Source organism: Gossypium raimondii, chromosome 1, assembly GCF_025698545.1.
Source record: "Gossypium raimondii isolate GPD5lz chromosome 1, ASM2569854v1, whole genome shotgun sequence".
NCBI classification, from domain to species: Eukaryota; Viridiplantae; Streptophyta; class Magnoliopsida; order Malvales; family Malvaceae; genus Gossypium; species Gossypium raimondii.
In genome coordinates, this window is record NC_068565.1 from 13,669,931 (window position 1) to 13,697,631 (window position 27,701).

General features: G+C 36.3%; 1 protein-coding gene across 1 annotated transcript; it reads right to left on the reverse strand.

Moving 5' to 3' along the window:
- Nucleotides 1–295: 295 nt before the first annotated feature.
- Nucleotides 296–12,353, reverse strand: LOC105783106 (stromal processing peptidase, chloroplastic). The gene is made up of 24 exons (XM_012608322.2): nt 11,924–12,353; nt 11,479–11,776; nt 11,121–11,362; nt 10,486–10,684; nt 10,058–10,105; nt 9,753–9,860; nt 9,473–9,661; nt 9,084–9,383; nt 8,374–8,475; nt 7,559–7,693; nt 7,079–7,303; nt 6,283–6,486; nt 5,988–6,158; nt 5,311–5,460; nt 4,793–4,930; nt 4,382–4,609; nt 4,139–4,291; nt 3,820–3,946; nt 2,300–2,420; nt 1,834–1,954; nt 1,653–1,733; nt 1,378–1,479; nt 1,024–1,174; nt 296–662 (listed from the first exon to the last, which is right to left on the reverse strand). The coding sequence occupies exons 1-24, from the start codon at nt 12,088–12,090 to the stop codon at nt 571–573; spliced, it is 3,852 nt and encodes a 1,283-aa protein (XP_012463776.2). The 5' UTR covers nt 12,091–12,353; the 3' UTR covers nt 296–570.
- Between the last annotated feature and the right edge of the window lie 15,348 nt (nt 12,354–27,701).

Sequence of the window (27,701 nt, forward strand, 5' to 3'; positions counted from 1 at the left end):
TTTGAGATGCTTTTGATTTTTTTTAATGATCTTTTTAAATTTTTAACATTTCTTAGAAAAAAATTTTAAAACAAAATTAACATTTGACACACCGAGCTAACCAAACCGAGAATTCACCCATTGTACATAGGTCAATAGGTATTAAGCCCTTTTATATTTCTGGATAAGGGGAAGAAGTTATGAACTAACCAACCAACTTGACTCAAAATTGCAGACAGAATACAAGAGTGACTTGTGAAACGAAAACCCACACCATATGCATGCTATACTTCCTGCAAAATGAGGTCTGAAATCATTATTTTTCGTAATATCTATTTGATTAGGAGCTTTATTCAGCCAAAATTCCCAAAGAATACAAAGCCTGTTGGTATCAAAATCATGTAATTACATTTCAATGTGTGACATTGACATACATATAGCAGCATCTTCATGGTTGGCTTGATTCCATATTTAATTTGTTGCGTTGATCCTCGAATAATCCTCCTCAACGCTTCCACTTGGGAGAGATTTCCCATCGTTGCTTTAAACCCACCTTTTTGCCGACACAACAGCAAATGGCATCAAAGAGGTTCATGTTGTTGGCCTTGTCATGGTAGATAAACCACGCCCTACAGGAATAACTCCTTGAAACCCTTCGTTTGATTCCTCCTCTTCTAAGGAAGCTGCACACAAGTTCATCCAACCAAATCAAGGGAAAATAACCCACAGGTTATTATCAGAATACTGTTACCCACATATTATCACATTTAGTATAAAATTAACTTTTAAGATATTGTGATAATAACTGCTTTTAACTATCAAGAAAATGTGAGGCATATTGTCTATACTGTTACTAAAAATTAATCTAATTATTATATTATTATATTATTTATTCCTTGTTTCCATGTCCTAATTATCCACATATTGTCCATGGCATTTCATACCCATGTCCAACTTTGCCTATAATCCAATTTCCACAATCTAGCTCATTGGTTTTAAGATTTTTATCAGGTTCAAGGCATTTAAATTGAAGCATATCCTCACCCATAGCACCTTCACCGGCATTAACCCCTGCAATTCCAATACATGAGTATAAAGAATCTTCGTCCACTTTCAGCTGGTCGTAAGCAAGGTAGATGTCCTCAATAGAAGCAGCCTCGTATAGAGAAGTAAGCTCTTTGACGCATGATATGTCCTGAATTCCAAAAAATAAAAAAAAAATTGGGAATTTATTACCATCACCATGAGACTGGTAAGAATCAACAAATTTTGGTCCACCTTTTACACATCAAAATAAGTTTCAAACATAAAAATTATCTCAAGTATTGGGATTTGGAAAATAAGAATATAATAGTAACATAATATAACATAACACTGAACTATCTAATTCCATTTCACCTTTCTAGGAACCGAGGAAGCTTGTAGGTGAGCCAACAATCCTAGCCAATATGCATTTGACTTTATTTCTGCTTCGTGTCTCATTAAAAGAGTCCTCTTTGCCTGTAGATTTAGGGATTGCTTTTATAAACTTCAACAAATGACAGCTAGCTTGTCTAAGTAAAACTGTAAATTCTGCTTTTTTTTAACCTGAACCACATTCTTTCATAACAATTTCCAGTTACTTGGTAACATAAAATAACTCATTAAGTCATAATAGTTGTATAAGAACTAACCCTCTCCAGTTCCCGTGGAGCAACCTTGTTGGAGTGCAAACCTCTAAGAACATTCTTGCAAGCATCAACAGCTTTATATACCTGGAAGTTTATCCCAAAAATTGGTGATGAGGTAAAAAAGACAACAATAACCGCAAAAACAACAAAAGACTGCAGATCTATCCGTCGATTGATTGCCCACCTTGCTTGGAGTTGATGTTACAGATATGACATACCATCCAAGCTTAAGTCGATCAAACAAGTTCAACTCAAATGATACATCATATGTTAACCCAAGGGAGTCCCGGACGGTTGTAAAAAGCCTGTGTCAAGTAGGGCAGAATTTGTATTAGATAATTCCCAAAGATGTATGGATTTGTTAAGGATGCCCCAGAAGAGTAAAAACTTGAAACACTTAAAACATGAACAGAACTTTTATTATTACATGAACAGAACTTTTATTATTTTAACTAACAATTGCAAGTGAATAATCCTAACAGTCTTGATTGCAATTTCAACGCTCAGGACTTGTGACATCTAACTGCGAAACAAGGTACAAGCTGTCACAGCAATCAATAATTGATCATCTGGCAGCCACTAAAAAATGTGCATTTGTGATCAATGCAGCTTCACTTGCTCAATATATGCAGTTGGCTAAGAAGAATTACCTAGAATTTATAACCTCAGCTAGCAGCCCCATTGTTATGCCAAAGAAAAGTGGATGCTCACGAAGCTTTCTTCGCAGATCCTTCTGAACATTGTTTCCCTCCTCGGAATGGAGTTGTGCTTCTGCAAAGTAAATGACCAGCCATGAGAGATGAAAAGTACTTTCTTTCTTTTTAATTTCAAGGAAAGTACATCTCATTTTGACACAAGTATTTAAGAATATATATAATTTTTTTCATTTAAAAACCATTCAAAGTTACTTAACTTGTATTCTGCATTACTAACAGATCCATTCGCTCAGACAATAAATGAGCACCCTTTGGCTCGCAAAGAAACCAAAAACATGGGACATAGAAGTACCGATAGCCAGCTTTGGCATCTCACAGCACAATAAAATCCTGCTTTATCAAAGAGAAGCTTGGTAAAGAGCACTCTCAATTCCCTCCGGGACTCCTACCATTCTTCCCTCTATGGAACCAGGTCAAATCCTCAACTACGTTATAATAGGAAGGGAAAGACAAAGCAAAGGCAAATTGAAAGATAGACTAAATGGCAATGCACAAGCTGCTAAGAAATGGAATTGCTCTGTTTGCAAAAAATGCAAGATTGTTAAAGACCCAGGTCAGAACAACAGTGGCCACATGATTCTCAAAAGCTTAAGCTTAAGCTCAAGTGTTGTTTCTGGTTAACTAGAACCGTTACATGGGTCTGATCATTCACATTCATATCCAATGTGTGATGGACTCTACATGAGTATCATCATGACCAGACATCATGATCAAGACCCACACTACAGGAACCAAGAACCAAGTTCATACCAGTGCAATGTTAGAGGCTTAGAGCTCACATTGTCAGATGCACTGACATCAACTGTAGTGATCCAGATCTAAGAAACTTTTGTGTTGTGCTTATGTGGCTCTCAAAACATAGAACTCAAGTTGTTACAAGTAATTGACTATAACACATATGTGAGTCTTAATTTTCACATTCACATTCACGTTCAATATGCGATGGAGTATTGCAGACCCATCAACTTAAATCCTTGATATCCTCACCAAGACTTCACATTTCAGTCATAATCAGTTCCACGCCACATAAACAAGATCTTACCAGCATGATGTGGGAGCCCAGACTGGTAGGCACGTGCTCTAACACTGACTTAAGGCCCCAAATTCAACCACCACTGACCTAGCAAGTTATAAAGCCTAAACCATGTTATCCTCCAATGACTAAGCTCAAGCTGTTCTCAGTGATTGACTAGAACCTTTACAAGGAGCTCATAAATCACATTCATACCAATGTTCAGTTGGTTACCACAATTCATACATCTTACAATTTAATCCACTCAACAGCAAGCTTGATGGCATGGCTTTAAGTTACAGCTCTTCAAACCTTCTAATTGTTCTTATATTAGCAATTAATATAGGACACTATGACAGCTTGCACTCCCTAGCAGTCCAAGGAGCTAAAGACTTGGATGGAAAAAGAATATCAAATTTCTACACATCATTAGGGAACTCACCATCAGTAATTGGAATATCAGCAACTGACTCCAATAGGTCTTTCCCATCAATTGTAAAACCCCAACGGTTAGGTGCAGGGCCTGCGATATATGCACAAGCCCTTTCATCGGTGTCCTTCAAAAATACCTATTTGAAAGAAAATAAACACATCTGGTTGAAGAAAAGCATATGTAAAGAATTTCTACGAAGAAACCAAAAGAATGCATGGATAAATGCACAGAACAATTCCAGAAAATTTTCCCAAATACATGATGTAACTATAACTTGAGAAATATCTTCAGAAAAAAAATTTTGCTATAACTCAAGAAATGGTCTCACTTGTTGAAACTGCAAGTCAGATGGAGAAGTTCGAAACAAGATTGGACTAAATTCAGGCTCTCTTTCAGAGTCTCTTGATGCTCTAACTGTTCCCAGATAATCCAGAATACAAGACTCAATCTCCTCCTGTGAGAAGTCCCCTACAATACTTACCTGAACAAAGAAGACAAACAAAATTTAGATTAAAAGAAAGCTCATTTTGAATGTCAGCTACAGTGTGAAGATTTGAGAGTGAATATTTACCTCCATATTATCAGCTACAAACTGATTCATCACAGCATCTTTTACAGATTTGAGTGTTAAATTTTGTAATGATTTTGGAGTAGGTTCAACAAAGCGCTCATCACCATCCATCATTGCCAACATGAGTTTGTGAGCAGTTGAGCGTTCCAAACTCTTTGGAATAGACCGATAGTAAGACAAATACAGTTGTCTAGCCCTATCGAATGCATCCTCAAGCCAGACACTATGCTGCAAATCAGAAGCCCTCATTTATTACAACACAATATCATTATATCATAATTTTATGATGAAAATCAAGTTTCCACAAAGGACCGACCCTTTCCCAGCATTAATATGTTTCTTACACTAGATAACTAGTAAACAAAAAGAAAATATCAACATGTATAGATATAATTATCAACATGGTGATACCTCAAGCACCATATGAAGTAACTGGAAAGCAGCATGCATCCCATTGTCTCTCAATGTAAAACGGAACTCCATCGAAATGAATTCCTCAGTGGACTCCAAGGAGCAATTTATCAGGTGATTCACACAAAAAAGTTCTACCTGGTAATCACATCAAAACACACATAAGAAAAATAATAGGTGGGCAAAGAGGCTGAGAATTTTTAGTGAGATTATAACAGCGTGAAAATAGTAGCAATGGGAATGGACCAAGTTATAACAAATCACTATTGAATATTGATAGAGCTGAGAGAAATGAATGTATGATCTTTGCAAAAGAGATCAATAGGAAGTGATCCTCAATTTTTCATTTTAGCAAAAAGACCAAATATTTTATCATCAGTCAACATGCATTTCCATACTTTTTTCCCAGTCAAATACTATTTAAAAAGTTGAACCCATTAAGCCAAGAAAATAATCATTTTCACAGCTTTTTTCAAATTATCTATTTAAGAAGTAATAAGAACATGAAAAAAAATGACCTGTTCCCTTGAGAAGTTGCCAACTCGACCACCTTCACTGAGAGTTCGGACACCAACTACTACCGCTCCTTTAGAACCAGAAGTTTCAGCAGCTCTTCCCCCACCAACTATGAGACGCATTACACCTCCCCTGGTTTCATTCTTTGATATCTAAACAAAGAAAAAGGTTTCATATGAATGAATTTTCAAACAATTCCATGTGAGAGAAAGACAAGTGGAACCGACCAGACATACTGTTGTTTCTAAACTCATTTAATACATCCATGATGAGTGTAATAGAAATCAAATCTCATCAGCCAATCAAATAGCACCTAGTTGTGGTCTTCATGCAAAGATACACATTTTGAATCTGAGATTTGTAAAGAATTATCATCTAAATTTAGTAATCCAAGAATCTACTTGCCTCAACAAGAAATTACTGTCAAGGAAAAAAGAAAAGTTGAGGAATAACTCAGGATAAGACATCTCAACCAACAAATTCAAACACACACAACATAGAAACATTAAGCAGAAACGTAAGATTTATTTGGTAGATCAGGGCTTAATCTTCCGAAAACTACATGGAAAAACAAAAGACTCAAATCCACACATATCAGATAGTACTATAGACCCAAATAACCATTATTCCTTTTTAATTGGTCAAAAAAGTAACTAAAAGCAACAAATGCAAGGCATACTTTATAATTTACAGGAATTCCATTAGAAAGACGGCATTGAGTAATCCCTGTTTCCTTGTCGTGCAATTTTGTGACATTTATTTCAGGACTAAGAGGAATAAAAGAAGGCTTCTGCTGCATTCTTAACTCCTGCAACTGCTGTGGAGATAATAATTCTTTCGGCACCTCAAGCTGCAGAAAAGAAAAAAAAAGAAATTTAGTAGTGACCTTCCTTGAATATACTTCTGCAAAGATAATATAAGCAAACACAGTTCAGAGTGGAATTTAATATTTTAATATAGGTACAGAAGAAGACCTCAGGCTCAGCTTCAATAGGTTCTTTCAATCCTGATTCTATAGAAGATATGATCTCACTTGCGGTTATCTTGAATTCAGTTTCACCAAGGCCATCAATGTGGACTTTCTTCGGAACACACGCAACAACTGCTGCTGGTAGGGGTGCAGTAGGTTTTCCAAAATCAGAGATAAATTCTAATACCAGAGCACCAATAGAGTTGACCTACATGACAGACCAGTCAAAAAAAAAGCATGTAAGGAATTTGTTTTAATTTAAAATTGTGATGTTATGTGCCAAGAAACGAGAAAAATGACATGTTTAAAGTTACACCTGTCTCATGCACTAGCACTACATGGAAAACCCACATCTATAAACCAACTTGATATTTCTTTCCAAGGAATGAATAAAATCTTTGCGCTAAATTAAGTTTTGCGCAACTGACTAGAACAAAGGAATTTAAGAATTATAGTCCTTTAAATCATAGCAACTAGCTCTGTTATGGTATGCAGGGGACACAAAAACAGAGCATTACAGGCAATGTTAACTAAAAGCCATGGTGAAACTGACAGTATACATCCAAGATGCACAATTTTCACAAAGACAGAAAAATTGTCTGCAGGGCTGTTCCAAAACATCCTATTAACAGATTTAAACCAACATTAGTTCCACTGCCCTAGCTCATAAGCTCAACTATATGGAGCAAATATGCCTTATTAAAACAGAAAAGAAAAAAAAAAAAAAAAGGAAGCTTATGGGGAGAACAGAAAGCATGAAGAACACTGACAGAGGCTAAGATCATTATCAATGAACTTACTTCATCAAGAGTAACTGTTCCAGCAACAGCCATCAAACTCTCATGTCCTTGTCTCTGATCCATAACTATATGGCCCAGTGCATCACTTTCCATAATAAAATCCAAATTGTCAACTGATGACACATTGTCAATCATTGCTGACAGCTGTTCACTATCTTTTAGCAGTGCATCCATATAGCGAGTCAATTCACCCTTAGTAACACCAAATTCCTTGAGCCTTCGAACCTGTGATCAACAGAATATATTAGGATTTAAAGCCATTTGATGTTGAATCAATCAAAACAATATTCTATCATCACCCCATAATAAACACACAAGGAAGGAAAAGTTGGGAGGTAACAGCAGGAGAACATTGTGCTATTTAACCCATTGTTATTCCAACAAGAGCATCAGGATAATTACTCGACCACACCATTCACCAATGAAGAATGAATCAACAGAAGAAAATAGAAGAAACTGTAAACGATAGGAAACACAAACCTCTTGAACAGCAACCTTAATTGCATTCTGCCAATTCTTGGGCTCTGCTGTGATCGTAAGAGTTGTGACAGTGCATCCTTCCCTTCCTGAATCACTATGGTCCAACTCAACTGAAGTAAACGGTGGATTTGAACTCTGGAAATGCCATAGATTAGCCCAAAGTTTCAAAAGAAATGTTTATGTTATTCTTGTGACTTGGAAGTGGGATGTATGGTGGGTGGCAATAAACAAAATGTGCAATTCAACTTTTATGTTATACTGCTTTAGGAGATCAACTTCAATTCAGATGTAATGATTTGCCACTCAAAATGACTTGCAAAAGCAAATCACAGAAACAAAGGTTGAAATTCTAGAAAAAGCACAGAAGATATAGTATGAATTTTCTAGTTAACTTGACCCCATTTCTGGGAAAAAAATCATTGTAATTTGCCACTGTTAAATTTCCTGGTAAACCGTTCCTTAAAATTAGTAATCTACCCCATATACCTAATACTATAACCCCCACGAGTTAATAATAACCCATTTGACATTATTATTCGAGTTAAATGGATTGCAACATAAACACAGTGCTAAACTAAATAAAATTGAGATGAAAATTGCCACTATGGTTAATTTGTTCTCAGTCGCAAAATAAGGTAGGGAACAGCAATTGCATGCAAATTGGGACTAAATGAAGCTTTATTTGTGCAACATGAAGGAAGCATGATAAAGGGTAATTTCAGAATTAATCATACACCAACGCATTTTAGATATAAAGGCAAGTTTTCTAGGTAATAAAGCTGGAGGGGTGAAAAGGAGTTGGAGAATCACCACACCTTGTATCTTGTATTAATACGAAAATGCAAGGCAGACAGAAATATCCTTTTCATCAGAACATTTCTCAAGTCTCTGAAAGTTCGAACCTTGCTCACAGGAATCTGCACAAAGATTTAGTGATTTACAACACAATAACCGAGTCTAATGCCACACCTAGGTCTAGTTGTTAAAGTTTCATGTGGGTGAATAACAATACAATTTAACAAGGGAGAAGACAGACTATCATACATAAATGAAGGAACGAACAATGCACCAGGAAACACTGTACAACTACTAGGACAGTAATTTTTTTTCTGGGAATAGTATGAGATAATTAATGAGAGAATGAATGTCAGTACAATTAAACTCTACATGAACGGAAAATAAAGGCATCTAAAATTTTTATTAGAAGAATCATTTGATCAACCAAGCATGAACTGCCTTTTTCCTGCTTACCTAAGATGCTCTTACTTACATGCCAAATCATATGTTATGAACCAGTAAGAGCACCTTTGATAAAGCACATTCCTAATTACAATAAAACGAAAGCTGCAGAGAAGGGACCCTTATTAATCTAAAATTAGAGCAAAACAGCAGGCATTTTTAGCCCAAAGTCTTAGCACAACAGCAGAACATCAACATGTATTCCTATGAAAATAAAAAGAATATGAAGATTTTAACTTTAGAAAATCTAATAAAAAATTCACTAAATAAGCTTAATTTTCCAAACCTTGCAGAACATGTTAATTGAAAAATTTTGAAGCAGCTCATGCTGAAATATTTGTGGAGGCTTCATGTCGGTATTATGTCCAGGAAGAGACCAATTGTGCTTTATAGGAGGACGAACAGCAAGCCTTTCCTTTTTAAGAATTTTAGATTGATCTGAAGAATTAGATGATCTTTCATGAGATGAACTTCCAGCAAACCCAGCTGAGAGCTTCGGAACTAGAAAATTTGCCATGGCACCAAATGCACTAGAAGTAGGCGGTGAGGCCGTCTCATTTTCAAGGCCAGTTTGTTCAAAAACAGCCTGCATAAAATCAAATGTTGCAGTCAAGAACCTCAATGCTGTTTCTTAGGACAAGACACAAGAAATAATAATAACAGCTTGTGCCATACTTCAATCTGATTTATTGTCTTTGAGATATTATCAATGTCCCCCACAATGTACAAAGTTGCATTAGCTGGAAAATACCACCGTTCATGAAATTTTCTTATTTTATCTGCATCCCACTTCTTGATCTGCTCTTCTAATCCAATTGGAAATCTTTTGCTTAGCTTGTTTTCAGAATGCAGATGTTGTAATAACTGCATTAAAAGAAAGAAACAGTGATAAATTAGAACTCAAGCAAACTTAGAATAATAAGCAACCAAACCATAGTATCACCCTTAGTAGCACCTGACAGTCAACACGGTACTCTATTGTATTCATCATTTGTAATTCTGAAAGTATAGCACGCCTCTCTTTTTCAACCCGCGAAGAGAGGAATTTCGGATGGAAAGCTATCTGTATGAATGAAACAGGAATGATAAGCTGAAATTTCTTTACTGTGCTTAATAGACTTCTTTTTAGGGACAGGTGGGAGGGGTGGGAAATGGGAAAGAAGAAGTCCAGCTGCAATTGCATCAGCACTAAGTCCTTATCTTTAAATTGGGCCAAATTATCTTTCAAAACAAAGACTTTGATGTAGTTGAGTTTCATACCTCATTCAAAGCATCCAGAACAAGTGGAAGTAAATCTTCATCAGCATCCTAGTAAACAAGTCATTCACCATCAAATATATAAGAAACATATTGTAGGTATAAACCAACCCCTTCAACCAATAGTCAGTTTGAAAATATCTACAGAGAATTCTTCCATTAATCTTTTCACAGATTGTCAGGCAAATGCAGAAAGGTAAAATAGCTATACTGAAACAAATTATACTTGTTCAAGGAGAGAAGAAAAACAGAAATTAGAAATAAATATACAAATATAAAGCACATGGCAAAGATTAAAATACATATATATACAAAAAGTGGCAAAACACAAGAACTTAAATCCCTAAGGCAAGCAAAGAAGCAAAGGTAATACAACTGAGTCTGAAAGCCAATGTTGAAGAGTAATTGTATAGAAAAGGACAAGGACAAACCTTGGTACAAGTAGGTGAATGGATGTGAAAAACTGTATGGTGAAAATCAGTGTAAGCATTAGAGCGAGCCCCAGTACCAAGAAGTTTTTCACGTTTCTTGCTTCCAAGGAATGCAACATGTTCAATCATATGAGCTATTCCTTGCTCATCATCTTCCTCATCAATCGATCCCACATGAACCTCCATGTGTGCTTCAAACCTAAAGTTATTTTAAAATATTACCATGTAAATGCAAGAAACACAGAATAATGTCTCATCCGCATGAAGTAGGTTGGTTGAAAAATGCCTCCTATTTCAGTATGTTAGTATTTAAGAGTCAAATTTGAAGTTTTTGGATATTTAAACACATCACAAGTACTGAGAATTCAACATCCTGAAAACCATTAAGATGTAAAAGAAGCTGATTTTGAAACTCAAGATAACTATCAATTCTTATTACAATCTACATCTAAGAATTGAAGAGAACTAGTAAATTAAGCTCATTTGATTTAATAATTTTAACACCCAAGAAGAATGGGAAAATAAACATTCAAACATGCACTTCTAAATGCTAATCAAGATGGAGTAAGATTTTATCTAAGAATTCTTTTACATCCTTAAAACATGAGGCCGCTAAAGTTGAGAGGGAATTATACCTGTTTGGTGGAACTTTATTTGGCAAAATAAGGTAGCGAAGGCCATTTTTCAATTGTCCTCGATGTAACTTTGGGTTGGAAGGAAGTTCAGTGGATAAAAACTCCTCTAGTTCAGATGTTTGTAATTGAGGATATAATGAATCAAAATTCTGATTTTCCAGAAGACCATCCGGACAGGTAGTACTTGCAGCATGTGGTTCATCGGGACCAACAGTAGCACATGGAGAACAGAAACGCTTACCCTGAAAGAATTGCTTAACAAGATTAACGAATTGAATAAAAATGACACTCAGGGACCTTTTTCATTTTTTTTTTCTCACTGAAGAAGTTGAAAGCAGCTCAAGATACGAATACTTACAGAACTGCTGAATGTGTGGGTAGCGAGAGGAAAACGAGATTTATGGAGAAAAAATGGTTGCGCAGATTTTGGGAGAGGAAAGGGGGTTGTCTCGCCGTAGCAGTTGCGGCTAAGGGAGGAACAGCATGGGATCCACTTCTTTAACTGCTGTGAGTGTGAGACAGAGGTACTCCATTTCCATGCTTTGGGAGCATCGCTCTTCTTCTTCTTCTTCAGCTTCATCTGCCTCATACTATTATTATTTCTATTATGGTATGCCAACTCAATAGAATTTCCATCTCTAAGATCACCTAGCCACCTTCATGCACCAAAATATCCCATTTTAGGCAAGGGTTTGCTATGTTGAGAATTGAGAGATAGCATTATTACTTGTAAAAAGATAAATTGAAGCAAGTCCGATGCTTCAACATGAAAAAGATGAAGAAGAAGGAAAACAAGAGATTACCGGGCAGCAGCAGCGGTTGGATGGAAACGGGCCAAAGGAACAGAAGCGGCGGGAACAGGAATGTTAACCCTAACTAAGCTTCTCCGGCCTCTGGAAATGGAAGAGTCCCATCGGTTATGAGGGACAAGGATTGCGGACATCACCGATGAACTTGACGATGTTGCCATCACTGCGGCTGCTAAACGGAAACGCTATGAGCTTATTTGAATTGTCTGGTAGTTGAGGAAGATAACTAACCAAATTGGAGAGATATTGGTTATTGCCCCTTTTTCTTTGTACTTCTCCCCCAGGGGTAAGAACTGAGTTTATAAATAATTGCCCTTGTTTGTTTTCACTATGATAATTGAGTTGAGTGATGATTTGGGTTTGTGAGAGCCTCCTTCTCACCTTCACAATAATATCAATATAAAAATCTATTCCGGCTGAGCGGCCAATGCCATACGTATTTTCTCCAAGAAAAGTAAAACTATGCAAACATGAATGGAAAAACCAAGACCCACGTCACAATCGGGGCAATTGTGCTAACTAATTTCGTATCGGTTTTCAAGTAAAACTGACTAATTTACCTATAAAGCCTTATTTCCAAGTATATTTACGGAAATGAGTCAATTTTTATATTATTTATTGGAAATGATCGATTTTGATAAAATGCGTTCACGTAGAAGCGTTTTAGGTGAAATTTCAGCAAAACGCATCCCTGGAGACGCGATTTTAACATGTTAGCACAAAACGCGTTGACGTGGACGCGTTGCGCTGACGTGAACGCACTTTGCTGACGTGGCAAAATCGCTCCCCCAGGGGCACGTTTTGCGCCATGTTTCCAACGGCTATTTTATTTTTTGATCGTTGGAGAGTCCAACGGTTAAAAAAAAAGTAAAAAAATCCCCCTATTATTTCACACAATATTTCTTCAAATTTTGGCAAAAAACTCTCAAATTTCTCCCTAAATTTTTCAAAACTCTCAAATTTCTCCTTAAATTTCTCAAAACTCTCTTTAATTAATTATTTCCTTTTAATTTTTTTCTAAATTAGTATTATTATTTTTATAATTTCAAAAATATTTGATCGTGTTAGCAATGGTCGGGGAATTAATTCGTCTCGATCATAAACATATCTCTGTCGAACAAATGAAAATGGTAAGGGTTAATTTTAATTTTTGAATATTATTTAATATTTTTCATTTATGTAATTTTAATTAATTTGTATTTTATAATTACTTAAGGGAAGCGGGTTTTTGGCATGTGGCCATTATAGGCCGAGGGTGAAAGTTGGACCCGAAACTCATCAGTGCGTTAATAGAGAGGTGGAGACCTGAGATGCACACATTTCATCTTCCATGCGGAGAGTGTACTATCACTTTGGAGGACATGAAGTTACAATTAGGATTGTCGGTGGATGAATCCGCACTCACTAGGTCTGTTCAATCTGCTGATTGGGGAGCCATATGCTACGATTTTTTAGGTGTGATTCCGGATAATATTTACGGAGGTTGGATCGAGATGGTCTGGTTACGAAACACATTTTCAGAGCCGGAGAATGATTCGACTAAAGTAGAAAGAATACGATATGCTCATGCATACATCCTTGAGATGATTGGAGGTTATTTGATGTCAGACTTGTCACGAAACCTTGTACAGCTGACGAATTTAGTTAGGGGTCTTCCGTGTTGGCAACATTGTACCGGGAGATGTGCGGGGCGACGCCACCAAATAAAGCCAAAATTAGAGGTTGCCTATCACTACTACAATTATGGACTTGGTTTCGCTTTCCATTTTTACGTCCTCAAGTGAACCACCCATATACATTCTCACTCATAACGAGGTAAAATTTTTATTTGATTTTACAATTATTACATAGATTTAAAATAAAATTGTATGCTAAAATTTTATTTAATTAGGTGGAACCATCCGGCGAGTTATGTTGGAATACTTACAGCTCTTGAAGATGTACGACTTCTATTAGACCAACGGTCGGAAGCGCAAGTAAGTATTAAATAAAATATATATACATAAAATAGTCATTTCATATTTAGTATTTAGTATTATGTATATAACTAATATTTTTATCACGTTCATATAGTTTCAATGGACACCATACGAGGATCCGGTAATTCGGGCAGTAATTCCGGATGAATTCTTTCAAAATCCAAACATTTGACATGTTAAGGTCCCATTGGTTAACTATGCTACTGTCAAGATGCACCAGACGAATAGAGTATTATGGAAATTTAGATTCTGACAACTGATTCTCGAGGCACCTGAGGTGCTCAATAAAGAGCACAAAATCGACTTACAGCAAACGAATACGAATTGGTCGGTATTTTTCTCAGAATATATCAAAATTTGGGAAAATTGGTATGATCATATACCTACTCGTGAACCGATCATCGTTCCAGAATTTGCGTGCGCGTCGATTTACATGCCATGATTTAGGATCCACGGCAAACCATATTTACTGTCGAAAGAGCAAAGGCGTTGGCAATTTCGTGTCGAAAATGAACGACGAATCCCTTTAAATCTAAGGAGAAGGGATGACGGCACGGGCCCATCAACAGCGCCCACACAATCACTGGGCCCAACGCCTCAACCAACGACACTCACACCACAGCCCCTTCAAATTATGCCAGGTGCGCATCCTAGCCCTTATATGTATCCTAATCCTTATATATTTCCTTTTTCCAGTCCTATGCCAGGTTGGAATGCATGACCCGGTGCATTTCTTTTCCTGATAACTTCGACTCAACCGACGATATATAGGTCATCATCGCCGGAGGGGTCGTACGAGGCACCGTCGGAGAGCTCATCTCATTACCAATCCCAATCACCTTATGGGATTCAGACACCTCCGCCATGGGTGATGCAAACACCTCCACATTATTTATTCTATCAAGATGGGTCATCCTTCCAACACCCACAACCAGAGCAACCACAACCCCCGCCAAAAGCTAAACCAAGGAGGAATCCAACACATAATCGTCGACCACCCCCATGTAGCATTGATTCCGACCAGCACATACATTATTTTTTATAATATATTTGTGCAAACTATTTTTATATTATTTCATTTAATAAAATAAAAGTTGTTTTTAATATTTTAATAATAAATTATTTTTATATTTTTAATAAAATAGAAGTTCTTTTGAATAAGTCAATAGAAATAATGCAACATAGTTTCATTACAATAATTATCAACTATTCCAATTTGGACATGATCAAATTGTATGATCTGGGTTCTTATACCATCGGCACAACTTCTGTTAGTTCGTTCTTTCCCAGATATCCATATTATTATATATTCTACACAAACAAGGTCGACCTTGTGGTTTGCGACACAATTCTCTATCCAGTAACAACTTAAATGGAGCAAGCGATACAGACAGTCACTTACGTTCATTTGAGACCGATAGGAATACGTGTCTCTACATATTGTACATATATTTTATTTTGTACACTTCGACGACATATCTCATGGGATCCAAACGGAGATTCTGACAAGTTGCAATTGTATGAACGCATGGATAACGAAGTGCGTCAAACGTCTTACAGTGGCAAGTCCTATTTCTCAGGTGTACACGATATTGCCCGCCGGTAATACATTGGTTCGGTCTATCAAACTCCATCACACGAAACCATAGGTTGTCGCGATCGTGACACACTATGTGCATGGTGTTGGCTCGCGCATTTACCTTGTTAATTTCTTACAATACCTTTCGGAACCATACATGGCCTCCATACATTTAGCCTTTATAACTCGCTGCTTGTTTTGGAAATAATACTACCAAATGAAAATATGTCTCTCGCACAACCGAGGTTATCGACAAATGACGTGTTTCTTTTAGAACAGAATTTATGCATCAACCAGCTTTGTGGTCATATGACCATATCGTAGGCCGCCGTCATATGCTTATATCCTCTATTCGAAAGGTATGTTACAGAAGTAGTCTGCGCCTTGATCGTTAACTGAAAGTAAAATCCCCAACATCTCATGAAAATGGTTCTTATTGATCTCGTACTCTGCCAATATAAGTTGATAGCGAAAATTACATACCACTATTCCATTCAGAATAAATTGAATATTACAAACAAAATTATATTAATAAAGATTAAATACCCATGTTGGTCACTTGCCGTCATTCAATGGTAGACCGATATTACATGTAGTAGTTAGACGCAACGTGTCTTAGATAATACCAATGGTGTGTGCGATCCCATAGGCTTTCCTGTCGCTCAATTGCGACTAGTATTCCAGCTCCTCGATCCGATATAACGCATATATCAAATTGGGGGTATACATGCCTCCTTAACCTAGAAAGAAAGAAATCCTAGTCATTACCTGACTCCCCCCAGTGTTATTACAAACGTAATTGGAAAAATTCTCTCACCGCCATCCTGTGCCACAGCTAGTAATAACCGATGGATATATCTACCATACATAAAAGTACTGTCAATTTGTACCAATGGCTTGCAGTACACAAATGTGTTCTGGCATTGCTTAAAGCTCTAGAACAGACGCTTGAACACTTAGCATCTATGGAGAAATCGGTCTTTGTAGTACGTAGGGACCGTTTTAAGGTCTATTATACAACCTGGGACGTACCTTTCCAACACTTGACACCACCGCCACACCTCACTATATGAAGCGTCCCACCCACTATGCATATTTTTAACGCCTTCTGCTTAGCTATCCAAGCTTTACGGTAAGAGGGCGTGTACCTCAATTGGCTACGAATATTGACAATTAAGACCGACACAGAAGTCCTGAGATCCGCCTTCAACATTGGTAGTATTAAGCTAGCTATCATACAGAATCCATCTTAGGATGATCTAGTGAAACATATGTCAACGAAGTATGTTAAATAATGTAATATTAAGTAATAACATTATTACTCAAAAACCCTAAACACCTAGTGATACTGTACCAGCAACACATGTATGCGAACCTTTTTACTTTTTTATCTCCCACAAGCCTGTCTTTTTCCTAAAAAAAGCCATGATTTTCCATGAACATGTACTGTCTTGCACTGCACACTTGACCTTAAACTTCTCGGATTTGAATTTAACCACATTGTAGTTAACCCCGTAATTGATGCTATGTTGTTTCAATGCACCAAGAAAACTATCCTTACTGGAAAAATCCTTACCAACTTCTAATTCACCCGAATCTAGTGACAAACTTGTACGGTCACGCCTTCTGTGTGGTAGATTTGGAAACTCAAAACGCATCATCTGTCGATATATCGACATTATGCATGTGGGCTGGAGACGAGTACGCCCTGAATCGTGGATTTTCTTCTTCTTTATCTGAACCCCCTTCAACGTCTTCAGGTTCGGATGGAACAGGCTCCGATTCAGAAAATAATGCAACTTCTGCACCATTGGGGCCGGGATTTTGAGGTGGATCCACATCAGACTCATTATCCAACCTACCATCATCTGCAACGTACGAGGTCCCCTCGCCGATAGACATCCTAGAGAGTACATCATCCCTTCTTGTGGACGTTTCATAACGTCCCCAATCAGATGTGGATTGCCAACCACTAGAAGTTGATGTCATTCCCTAATACGTATTTTCAGCATCGAACATCGACCCACCGATGTACATGTCCCATCCACTAACTGAGTGTTGTGCAGGAGTTATGTATTCTATACTGCCACCAAACACGGGTGTTTTCATGTTCTGCCTTCCACTAACGAAGTGTCGGGTACGGGTCGTGTATTCTTCTCGAACAACAGTAGATGTTGAAGTCGTAAATATTTCATTTGGCAATGAAAATTGTACATATAACTTAAGATAGGGTGATCCACTAGCGAAATGAGTCTTCACCATTGCCTCAAAGCTACGACCACATTTAATATCAAATGAGTCATATGTCACGGGATTAATCGAAGCACTAAATCGATATTTAATAGAAGAACTACTGTAGAAAAAGAGTGCCAACGTGGGTTTTTTTCATCAATTTTGCTGAAGTGCATCTCGCTTGAAGGGTTTTTGATACTATTTGTTCAGAAACATCTTCTCAAAATTATTTTTTCAAGAACTACTATAGAAAAAGAGCGTCCACATGGGAGTTTTTTTTAGTAATTTTGCGAACAGTGCATCCTGCTTGAAGTGTTTTTCACACTATTTGTTCAAAACTGTATTCACAAAATTATTTTTTTTAGGAATTACTGTAGAAAAAAACAAAATTCTTATTGTCAATATAATTTATCCTAAACCCTAAACCTAAACACAATATTATTTAAAAAAACTATACCCTAAAGTAATTAATTTTTTAAAAACACTAAACCTTAATTTATTTAATTTATTTAAAACCCTAAACCCTAATTTAATTAATTTTTAAAAAAGAACACTAAATCCTGATTTATTTTTTAAAATTCCTAAAACTTAGAACCCTAAATTATTTTAACAAAACCCTAAACCCTACAAACCTAACCTTAAATTATTTTAACAAAACCCTAACCCTAAAAATCCTAAACCAAAAAACCTTAGTGACTAAACATGCAAAAATCCCTAACTTAGAAAAAACACGGAGCAAAACGCACCCCTAGGGGAGCGATTTTACCACGTCAGCAAAGCGCATCCACATTAGCGCATTTTGTGCTGACATGGCAAAATCACTCCCCCAAGGGCGCGCTTTGCTAAAATTTCACCCTAAAACGCTCCTACGTGGATGCGTTTTGCCAAAATCGGCCATTTCCTATAAATAATGCAGGAATTGGCCCATTTCATAAATATACTTGGAAATTGGCCTTTATAGGTAAATTAGTCAGTAAAACTAGTTAAGATTTTTTGGATAAATAAGACACATTTTTTAAACGGATCGGGTTTTAGGCAACTTCTTTTTGTTGTTGTTAATTTTATTCTTATTTTAGAAGCATTTGAAATATTTTGTAATGTATTTTTAATTTGTTGGGAGATATTTATTTTAATGTTTTTAAGTATATTTGATAGATTGTATATTTTAAATTTGTTTTATATAAAAAAATTAATACTGGTCGAGCCGGGTTCGAGTTTAACATTTTTATCTGAGCTAGGCTTGAGTAATATTTTAGACTCATTTTTCAAATTAGATCTAAACCTAGAAAACGAGCCAAAAATTTTACATCAATCTGATCTGACCCATGATCAGATTTATTTTAAACCCGTCTTAAGTATTTCTACAAAATTATATATATACATCATATAATTTAATTTAATCTTTTATTATTACATAAATGTATTATACTTTTTAAAATTTTATTCTCTTATCTTGACTTGTATAAATGAACAAATTTAAGCAATATGATGTCAATATTCTATAAAAATATTTATTCTCTTAAAATGTGTATATTTAAAGAAGAAAAATTTATTCATACTAAATTATAGATTAAAAGACAGAAAAGGAGATTTTGAAAGGTTGAACAAATTGAGAAAGTTTTGATAACGGTAAGTTATAAAGAGGGAAGCAAGTAAAAAACAAATAAAATCAATCACATTACGCAAACTTCCAAATTCAATATTCTAATGATTGAATCCTCAAATTTAGTAACTAAACTAAATTAATTGTAATTTAATATAATTGAATACCAACTTATTTATAAAACCAACAATTTCTTAACTATGTAAAAAGAATATTATGTTGTTGTACAACCCCAATTTGCCCGGGCCCACTACCTAAAATTTTAGGCCCAAAACCCTAGCCCAAATGCCAAACCCAAAATAGGCCCAACCCTAAATCTAACCCTAGCAGCCCACTAAGCCCAAAACATTTCAAAAAAAATGAAAACCTAGCCGCCTCTTCTGACCCCTCTGCTACCGCCGCTGTCGTCACATCATCAGCGCAAGTGGTCCACCTGCCCTCTACCACCGCTGCACCTGCTCCACCTGCAAGAGAAAGAAGAACACACAAGCAGAAATAGAAAAAAGAAACAAAAACAGAATCGGCTATAAATAGCCCAAAAACAAATTGTAATGGGGTTCTTTTTTTTGGGAAAAAAACGAAGAGATGATGAAAAAATAACAAGTTTTCAAAGGCGTTTTTCTTCATTTCCGATTCGTACTCTTTTCTTTATCCATTTTATTTATTTATTTATTTTATCATATTTTTCATGCAATAAATAAGAATAAAAAAGAGAAAAACTTACCTGACCTTTTGTTTCACCGTCGGATCGAAACATCCGCTGCATTTTTATGGTAATCGGAGGGTTTTTGGTGTGTACTAGCCTCAAAATCGAGCTCTACTCGAGAAGAGGAGTAAGAGGGGTAGTTTTGGCTTTTTCACCACCATGACGGTGGCGCCACGTATCACGATGATCGGCGTGGTGGTAACTTAATGGACTCTGGCCGGATTTTTTAGAGGGGGAGAGGATTTGAGAGAGTCTTTTTGAGGTTTTTTTGAGGAAGAAAGAAAATGAAATGTTTTGAAAAAAATTTGGTTTAAATAGGGAAGCAAAACGGCGCCGTTTTGCTCAGCCCTTTAAAACGCCAAAACGGCGTCGTTTTGGGGAGGTCGACCCGATCCGACCTGCTCCAGCAAAGGGATCCGTGTGTTTTCTTTAAAATGGATATTTGTGCGCGTGGTCCCTTCGATTTTGCAGGGCGTCTCAATTTGGCCATTTTTTTCTCTCTTTTCTTTTATTTTAATTTAGCCGCATAATTTTATTTTTATTTCATTTTGGTCCATTGCAGCGCTGCGCTTTGGGGGGATTGGGTTTATTTCTTTTTTTGCCCTTTTCTTTTCACGAGTGTTATGATTCAGTCCTTTTCCCTACTTTTCATTTTTGATTTCGGCTCTAAAGTTTTGTTTAATTTTGATTTAGTCCTCTGCTTGATATTTTAGCTATTTATTAATAGATGGATCATTTTAATATATTATTACTATTATATTACATCATTTATATTATTATTATTATTTACTTATAGTTTTAAAACTTTAAATTTTACCATTCGTATATATATGTATACATTATTTTTGATATATATATGTATTTATACATATTCTATAATTTATGTACATACCTATATATATTTAATTTTCATAAATATATATACGCATGTTTATACCTTCTTTATCATATCTTATAATATATATACATACTTACTTATATTTCTATACTTCATAACTTTAAATATATATACACATATATTCTTCTTGTTTTATAATTTTATGTATATACATACATATAGATTCTTTTTATTTTTTATTTCGTTATGGTTTCATTGTTTAGTGCGGTGTTTTATTTATTTATTTATTTATTTATTTATTTATGCCCATTTTTATTCAAATAATGTATCTGCTTATTCTCTTGCATGATTAATTCGTCTTATATCTTTTATTTATTGACGTTCGCGCTATTTACGCATGTACCATCGCATTTATCATTGTTTTGTTATACATATTAACAACATAATTTCAAAATAATTTTTTTAAAAAAATAAGGCAATGTTTTGCGTTTGGAAATTCGAGAAAACATGCCCTAATGTGCTGGGTTTCGATTTTTCTCGTTCGACCAAATAACCAAATATCCTTTTAAAAATTTCAAAATAAGGCAACGTTTTGCGTTTAGAAATTTGAGAAAACGTGCCATAATGTGCTGGGTTTCGATTTTTCTCGTTCGACCAAATAATCAAATATCCTTTTAAAAATTTCAAAATAAGACAATATTTTGCGTTTGAAAATTCGAGAAAACGTGCCCTAATGTGTTGGGTTTCGATTTTTCTCGCTTAACCAAATAACTAAATATCCTTTCAAAAATTTCAAAATAAGGCAATGTTTTGTGTTTGGAAACTTGAGAAAACTTGCTCTAATGCTTTGGGCTTCGATTTCTCGTTGGACCAAATAGCCGAATATCCTCTTAAATCTTAATCTATGTCGTTCGAATTTTTTAAGGATCGTATTTTAAATCTCTTTAAAGTTTTCAATTTTTGATATTAAGACATTAACTAATCAACTAGGTACCACTTTTTAGGCGTTACGAGTGTGCTAATCCTTCCTCGTACGTAACCGACTCCCGAACCCATTTTTCTAAATTTCATGGACCAAAATCGTTGTTTTAATAAAATCAAATTGTTTATTAAAAACAACCACTTTTTAAGGTGATCCGATCACACCTTATCAAAAAGGATTGGTGGTGACTCCCGTTTTCGTTTTTGTTTTTAAAAATCCAAGTCGACCCCGTTTTATCAAAAAAATGGTGTCAACAGCTTGGCGACTCCACTAGGGACAAAATAAGAGAGTCAAGCCACGAGTTGTTTATTTCTTGTCTTTTAGTCTAAAGTTGATAATAAGGTTTAAATCTACGATCCTCTCATTGCATTTCATTTGTTTTGAGTTATAGTTTTCACCATGTTTTGTATTTTAACTTTTTATATCTCCACACATTGCATTGCATGACCGTTGGTCACACCCTTTTAAGTGGGAGTGAGAAGCTACTCATTCGTGAGGATTTCACCTTCGTGCAGGATAGTGGATCTCTTTCGGGATACATCCGTACCTATGTCTTCGTGAGATTTTCATCTCCGTGCAGCCATAGGGAAATGTATTTTCCCTGAACTGAACTCGGTCGATATGAGCCTATAATGGGTGAAGATCAAGGAATCAGCTGGTTCAAGTACTTTTGCTTTAGAACCAAACCACATGTAGAAGACCTTAGGAGCCCACCCTAGGTAGAACCACTTCAAACCCTTAGTAGTTATCCGAATAGGTATTTTTTCTTTCTTATTTGCTTTTGCTTTGTACTAACCTGTTTTGTTTTGGTTATGACTGCATTGCATTTTCATCATAGAAAAGAGGTGTTGATTCAAATTTGATTGCTAAATAGAAAAGCTTGTAATGAAAAATGGCTCTTTTGATAAAATGAGAAATAATATGGTTGTCCGAATATGTTCCGAGAAAACACAACAAGAGAAGAGTGATAGTTTAATAGAAGACTATACAACTTTGCTTCGCTGCCCAAGAATTCAAGTTGATAAAGATTATTCGAGAGTCATCAATGTCCCGACCTTTTTAAAGAAGCTAACGAGCATCACGAGGATGCGTGAGTAATGAGTCGCGACCCGGAACAAGCAAAAAGGAGCAAGTAGAGGCATCCATTAAAAAATTTGCGAGATTCATTTTAACATCCGGATGAAGAAAATGATCGTTGTCTTCATTTGGAATATAAGGGCAAGGCCGTATATATCCATTTTATGTAAAGAGATTTGTTTTCTAGAAAAGTTATTCTAATAGAATTGAATCAGAACCAACGCATCTCTTCTTTTGCATTTATGCATTTGCATTACATGACATCATATACATTAAGGACCATTAAAAGACCCTAATTGAGTAAAATTATTTCAGTTAATACCAACCAAACATCGTTACGGTACTCTAGAAAAATCAAGAGACATGGACCAAAGGTTGGAGAGATTAGAGCAAATGCAAATACAGATGCAAGAGCAATTGACCAAATTTCAACAAGATATGAAGGATCAGATGCTATAATTCAAAAGAGATCTGATGAGCCAGTTAACCCAGTTATAGGATAGAGGGTTAGAAAAAGGAAAAAAACCCAGCGGTCCACTTTGGGGATGACAATGAAGACCCTGCTTATTTTCCAGGCTCTACACCAACAATCACTCAGGCATAACCAGATAGGTATCCACAAAAGGTGTCAGTTAACATTAGACCCCAATACCAAATCGGTACCTCGACACTAATAAATTTCTCGATAGGCTCAGACTCCAATCTAAGGGGCAATCTATCTAATCATGTTGTCCTTGATGATCTAGCAGAAATAAAACAGGCGAGAGTGGAGATTCCAAAATAATTTGAAGATCATTATAAACGAAAAGGGCGAGAGTGGAGCTCCCAAGTCAATACTTTAAAGGCCCCGATGAAGAGGAAAAATGTGGTAAATAATGCGAGTAGGCGTGACGAGGGTTATTCAAAGCCGATTACTACAAGCTAGCCAAGGACTGTTACTTCTAGCCATCAGATCCCCCCGAGACAAGAATCTGGCACAAAGCAAAACATTGAGAAGTCCCAATTGCACCAATCCTAATGTCATACCGGAAGCTGTATCAGATTTTATTTGATGCACATGTTGTTTCCCCTTTCTACTTGAAGCCTTTACAATCTCCATACCCCAAATGGTACGACACAAATGCGCAATGTGACTATCATGCGAAAATTACGGGGCATTCCATAGAAAATTGCATTGCCTTTAAAAAAGTAGTTGAAAGGCTTATCAGTATGGAGTTGTCAAATTTGATGATTCCTCCAGTGCAGAAAATCTGCTACCCAATCATGATTGATAATGGAGTGAATGCAATGCATGAAGAAGTTGGGAAATATTCACACCAATGTTATTTGTGAAAAAAAAACTGAATAAGGGACCTTGCTAGATATCCGCCCTTATAACCCTGGGAGTGTTCTAAGCAACAGGACTGCGGAAGAAATCCATGTAGTATTTAAAGCTTACTTAGAGTAATATTTAGAACATACTTGTTGCTTTTAGCCTAGGGGCAATGAGAACTCTGGGAGTGTTCTAAGCAACAGGACTGCGGAAGAAATCCATGTGGAATAGGCTCATGTCTGAACGCCATTATTTTAATGAAATACATCTTTGCGATCATTTTTGAGCCAATATTATCTCATTCTTTACGAATAATTATTTTTGATTCTTTCATTCTTTTAGATTTTCTTCCAAATCAATCTTTCATTCATAACTATACTGTACAAATAATTATTCATAAATTCATACATTCTTTGTATATTCTCTTGTACCTACAACAGGTCCCTGAATATCAACGACATGAGTGACACTACGACAGACTCAGAATCTCCTTTTGAGTGAGACATGTGTTTAGAGGGATCTCATGATTTTGAAGATAACATAGATTGTAGCCTATTTTCAGACTTGTTGTGGATGGTAAAATAGGAAGAGAAACAAATTTTACCTCATGAAGAGACAATGGAGATTGTAACCTTAGAGGAAGGAAAAATAGTAAAAATTAGAACATGCATAACTGAAGAAACGAAGCAAGACCTCATTGAGTTACTTCAAGAGTTCAAAGATATCTTCGTATGGTCATGCCTGGGTTAAGCACCGACATTGTAACTGAAACAACAGCACGATATCAGAAGTTTGCAGGCTGTTCAAAATTAATACTATGTCGCCCCAAAGTGAACAGAGCATTGGAAGCAAAAAAAAACTCTGTCAGGGCAATGCCGTTCTCTTGAGGCTATCTCGGTTTTGCCTATTGAAGATAAGATTCTTTCTCTCTGAGTTTTTGGATCCAATCCCGATTGAAGAGGAATGTTCAAAGTTATCCATCATGGTTAAATGCGCCAAAAGAAAATGATGCGAGCTCACAAAAAAGTTCACCCTAGAGAGTTCCATGAGAAGGACCGGGTATTGAAAAAGATCCTTCCCACACAAAAAGAACTTCATACCAAGTTGGAAAGGACCTTATGTGGAAGACCTTATCTGGAAAAGCGTCAATCTTGATCGGAAGGGATAACGAGGACATGCCTAATCCTATGAGTTCAGATTCAATAAAATTGTTTAAAAAAAAGAGAAAGAAGGAAAAAGAAAAAAGAAAGAAGAAGAAGAAAATAAAAAGAAAAGAAAAAAGGAGAGGCCAATGTGAAAACTCGCAAAGGGCGTCTTGAGACCAAAGGGGATTTGAGTTGAAAACCTAAAAAGGGCGGCTTAAAAATTGATCAAAATGGGGCATGAGGTGATCATAGCAGCTCAAATTTTGATCAGATCCGGGCATATGGTGATCTTGCTATACCTGAATCAACAAGAAAGGGTAGGCAACGTCTTGGGGCATCGACAAAGTACTGTAGATCTCCTAAACGCATGTCAAACTCAGAAAGGTCTTCAGAAAGTTTGTACAAAGAAGTTCAAGCTGCGATATCTGGGGCACCTAACCTTCATACTATTTATATATTGAATTTGTTGTTCTTGGAATACTTCTTTCATTTTCAAGATACGTGTTCCAAGCAATTCCTCTTATTCTTGCTATCATTGATAATTTATTTCGAGCTATGCTCCCAAATTAATTCTATTTTATCCGTCGTTATGATATTTTGCAAGTATTAGAATAATGATTAATGGACTAATAATACTTTCACAAGAGAAATTTTGCATATTACTCTAGAAGTTTCTAAATAATATAGGAACCTGAAACAGGACTATTGTTTAGAAAACGCCAGGTTTAAAGGTTGAAATATCTAAGAAGGAAGAGTCTAAATTAAGATTATCCTTTCAAATTTTGTTGTCCAAACATTGATTGAAAAAAATGACAAAGATGTCGTGACAAAGCTTCAATGAACAAATAAGCAATGAATCTCACTTTCCCGACATTGCAATTAAAAATATTGAAGCCACAACGACGAATCTTACTTCCCTGGCGGTGTAGTGGAACAGATTGAAACTACAACGGTGAATCTTGCTTCCCTGACATTGCAATTAAAAAGATTGAGGCCACAACGGCGAATCTTACTTCCCTAGCGGTGTAGTGGAACAGATTGAAGCTGTAACGGCGAATCTCGCTTCCCCGATATTACAATTAAAATATTGAGGCCACAACGGCGAATCTTACATCCCAGGCGGTGCAGTGGAATAGATTGAAGCTACAACGGTGAATCTCGCTTCCCCGATATTGCAATTAAAAGATTGAGGCCACAACGGTAAATCTTAGTTCCCTGGCGGTGCAGTGGAATAGATTGAAGCTACAATGGCGAATCTTTCTTTCCCGACATTGCAGTTAAATAGATTGAAGCTACAACAACGAATCTTACTTCCCTGACAAACAGATCAAAAACTACAAGTCTTATCTCCCTGAAATTGTAGCGGAGCAGACTGAAGCTGCTAATCCTATACCTTTGAAGTTGCAGAAGGTCGGATTAAATTTACCATGACAAGTCTTATCTCCCTGAAGTTGCAGTGGAGTAGACTAAAATCACAAACCAAGTCAGATCTCTCTGAAGTACAGTGGAGTGGATCGAAGCAACAAGGCATAGTGGACTGAAATAAAGCTACTTGAAGAAGAAAAACACCAAAAGAAGTTAAGACTCGGCGAGACCGGGCAAAATTGGTCTTTCAAAGTCTTTACTCTGTTCTCGTTACACGACAACGAGAAAAGAGGGGCAGTTGTACAAGCCCAATTTGCCCGAGCCCACTACCCAAAATTTTAGGCCCAAAACCCTAACCCAAATGCCAAACCCAAAACAGGCCCAACCCTAAATCTAACCCTAGCAGCCCACTAAACCCAAAACATTTCAAAAAAAATGAAACCCTAGCCTACTGCCTAACCCTAACTGCCTCTTCTGACCCCTCTGCTCCTGCCGCCGTCGTCACATCATTAGCGCAAATGGTGCACCTGCCCTCTACCACCGCCGCACCTGCTCCAACTGCAAGAGAAAGAAGAACACGCAAGCAGAAATAGAAAAAAGAAACAAAAACAGAATCAGCTATAAATAGCCCAAAAACAAATTGTAATGGGGCTCTTTTTTGGGGGAAAAAACGAAGAGATGATGAAAAATAAAAAGTTTTCAAATGTGTTTTTCCTTCATTTTCGATTCGTACTCTTTTCTTTTTCCATTTTATTTATTTATTTATTTTATCATATTTTTAATGCAATAAATAAGAATAAAAAAGAGAAAAACTTACCTGGCCTTTTGTTTTGCCGTCAGATCGAAACATCCGCTGCATTTTTACGGTATTCTACGGGTTTTTAGTGTGTACTAGCCTCAAAATCGAGCTCTACTTGAGAAGAGGAGTAAGAGGGGTAGTTTTGGCGTTTCTGG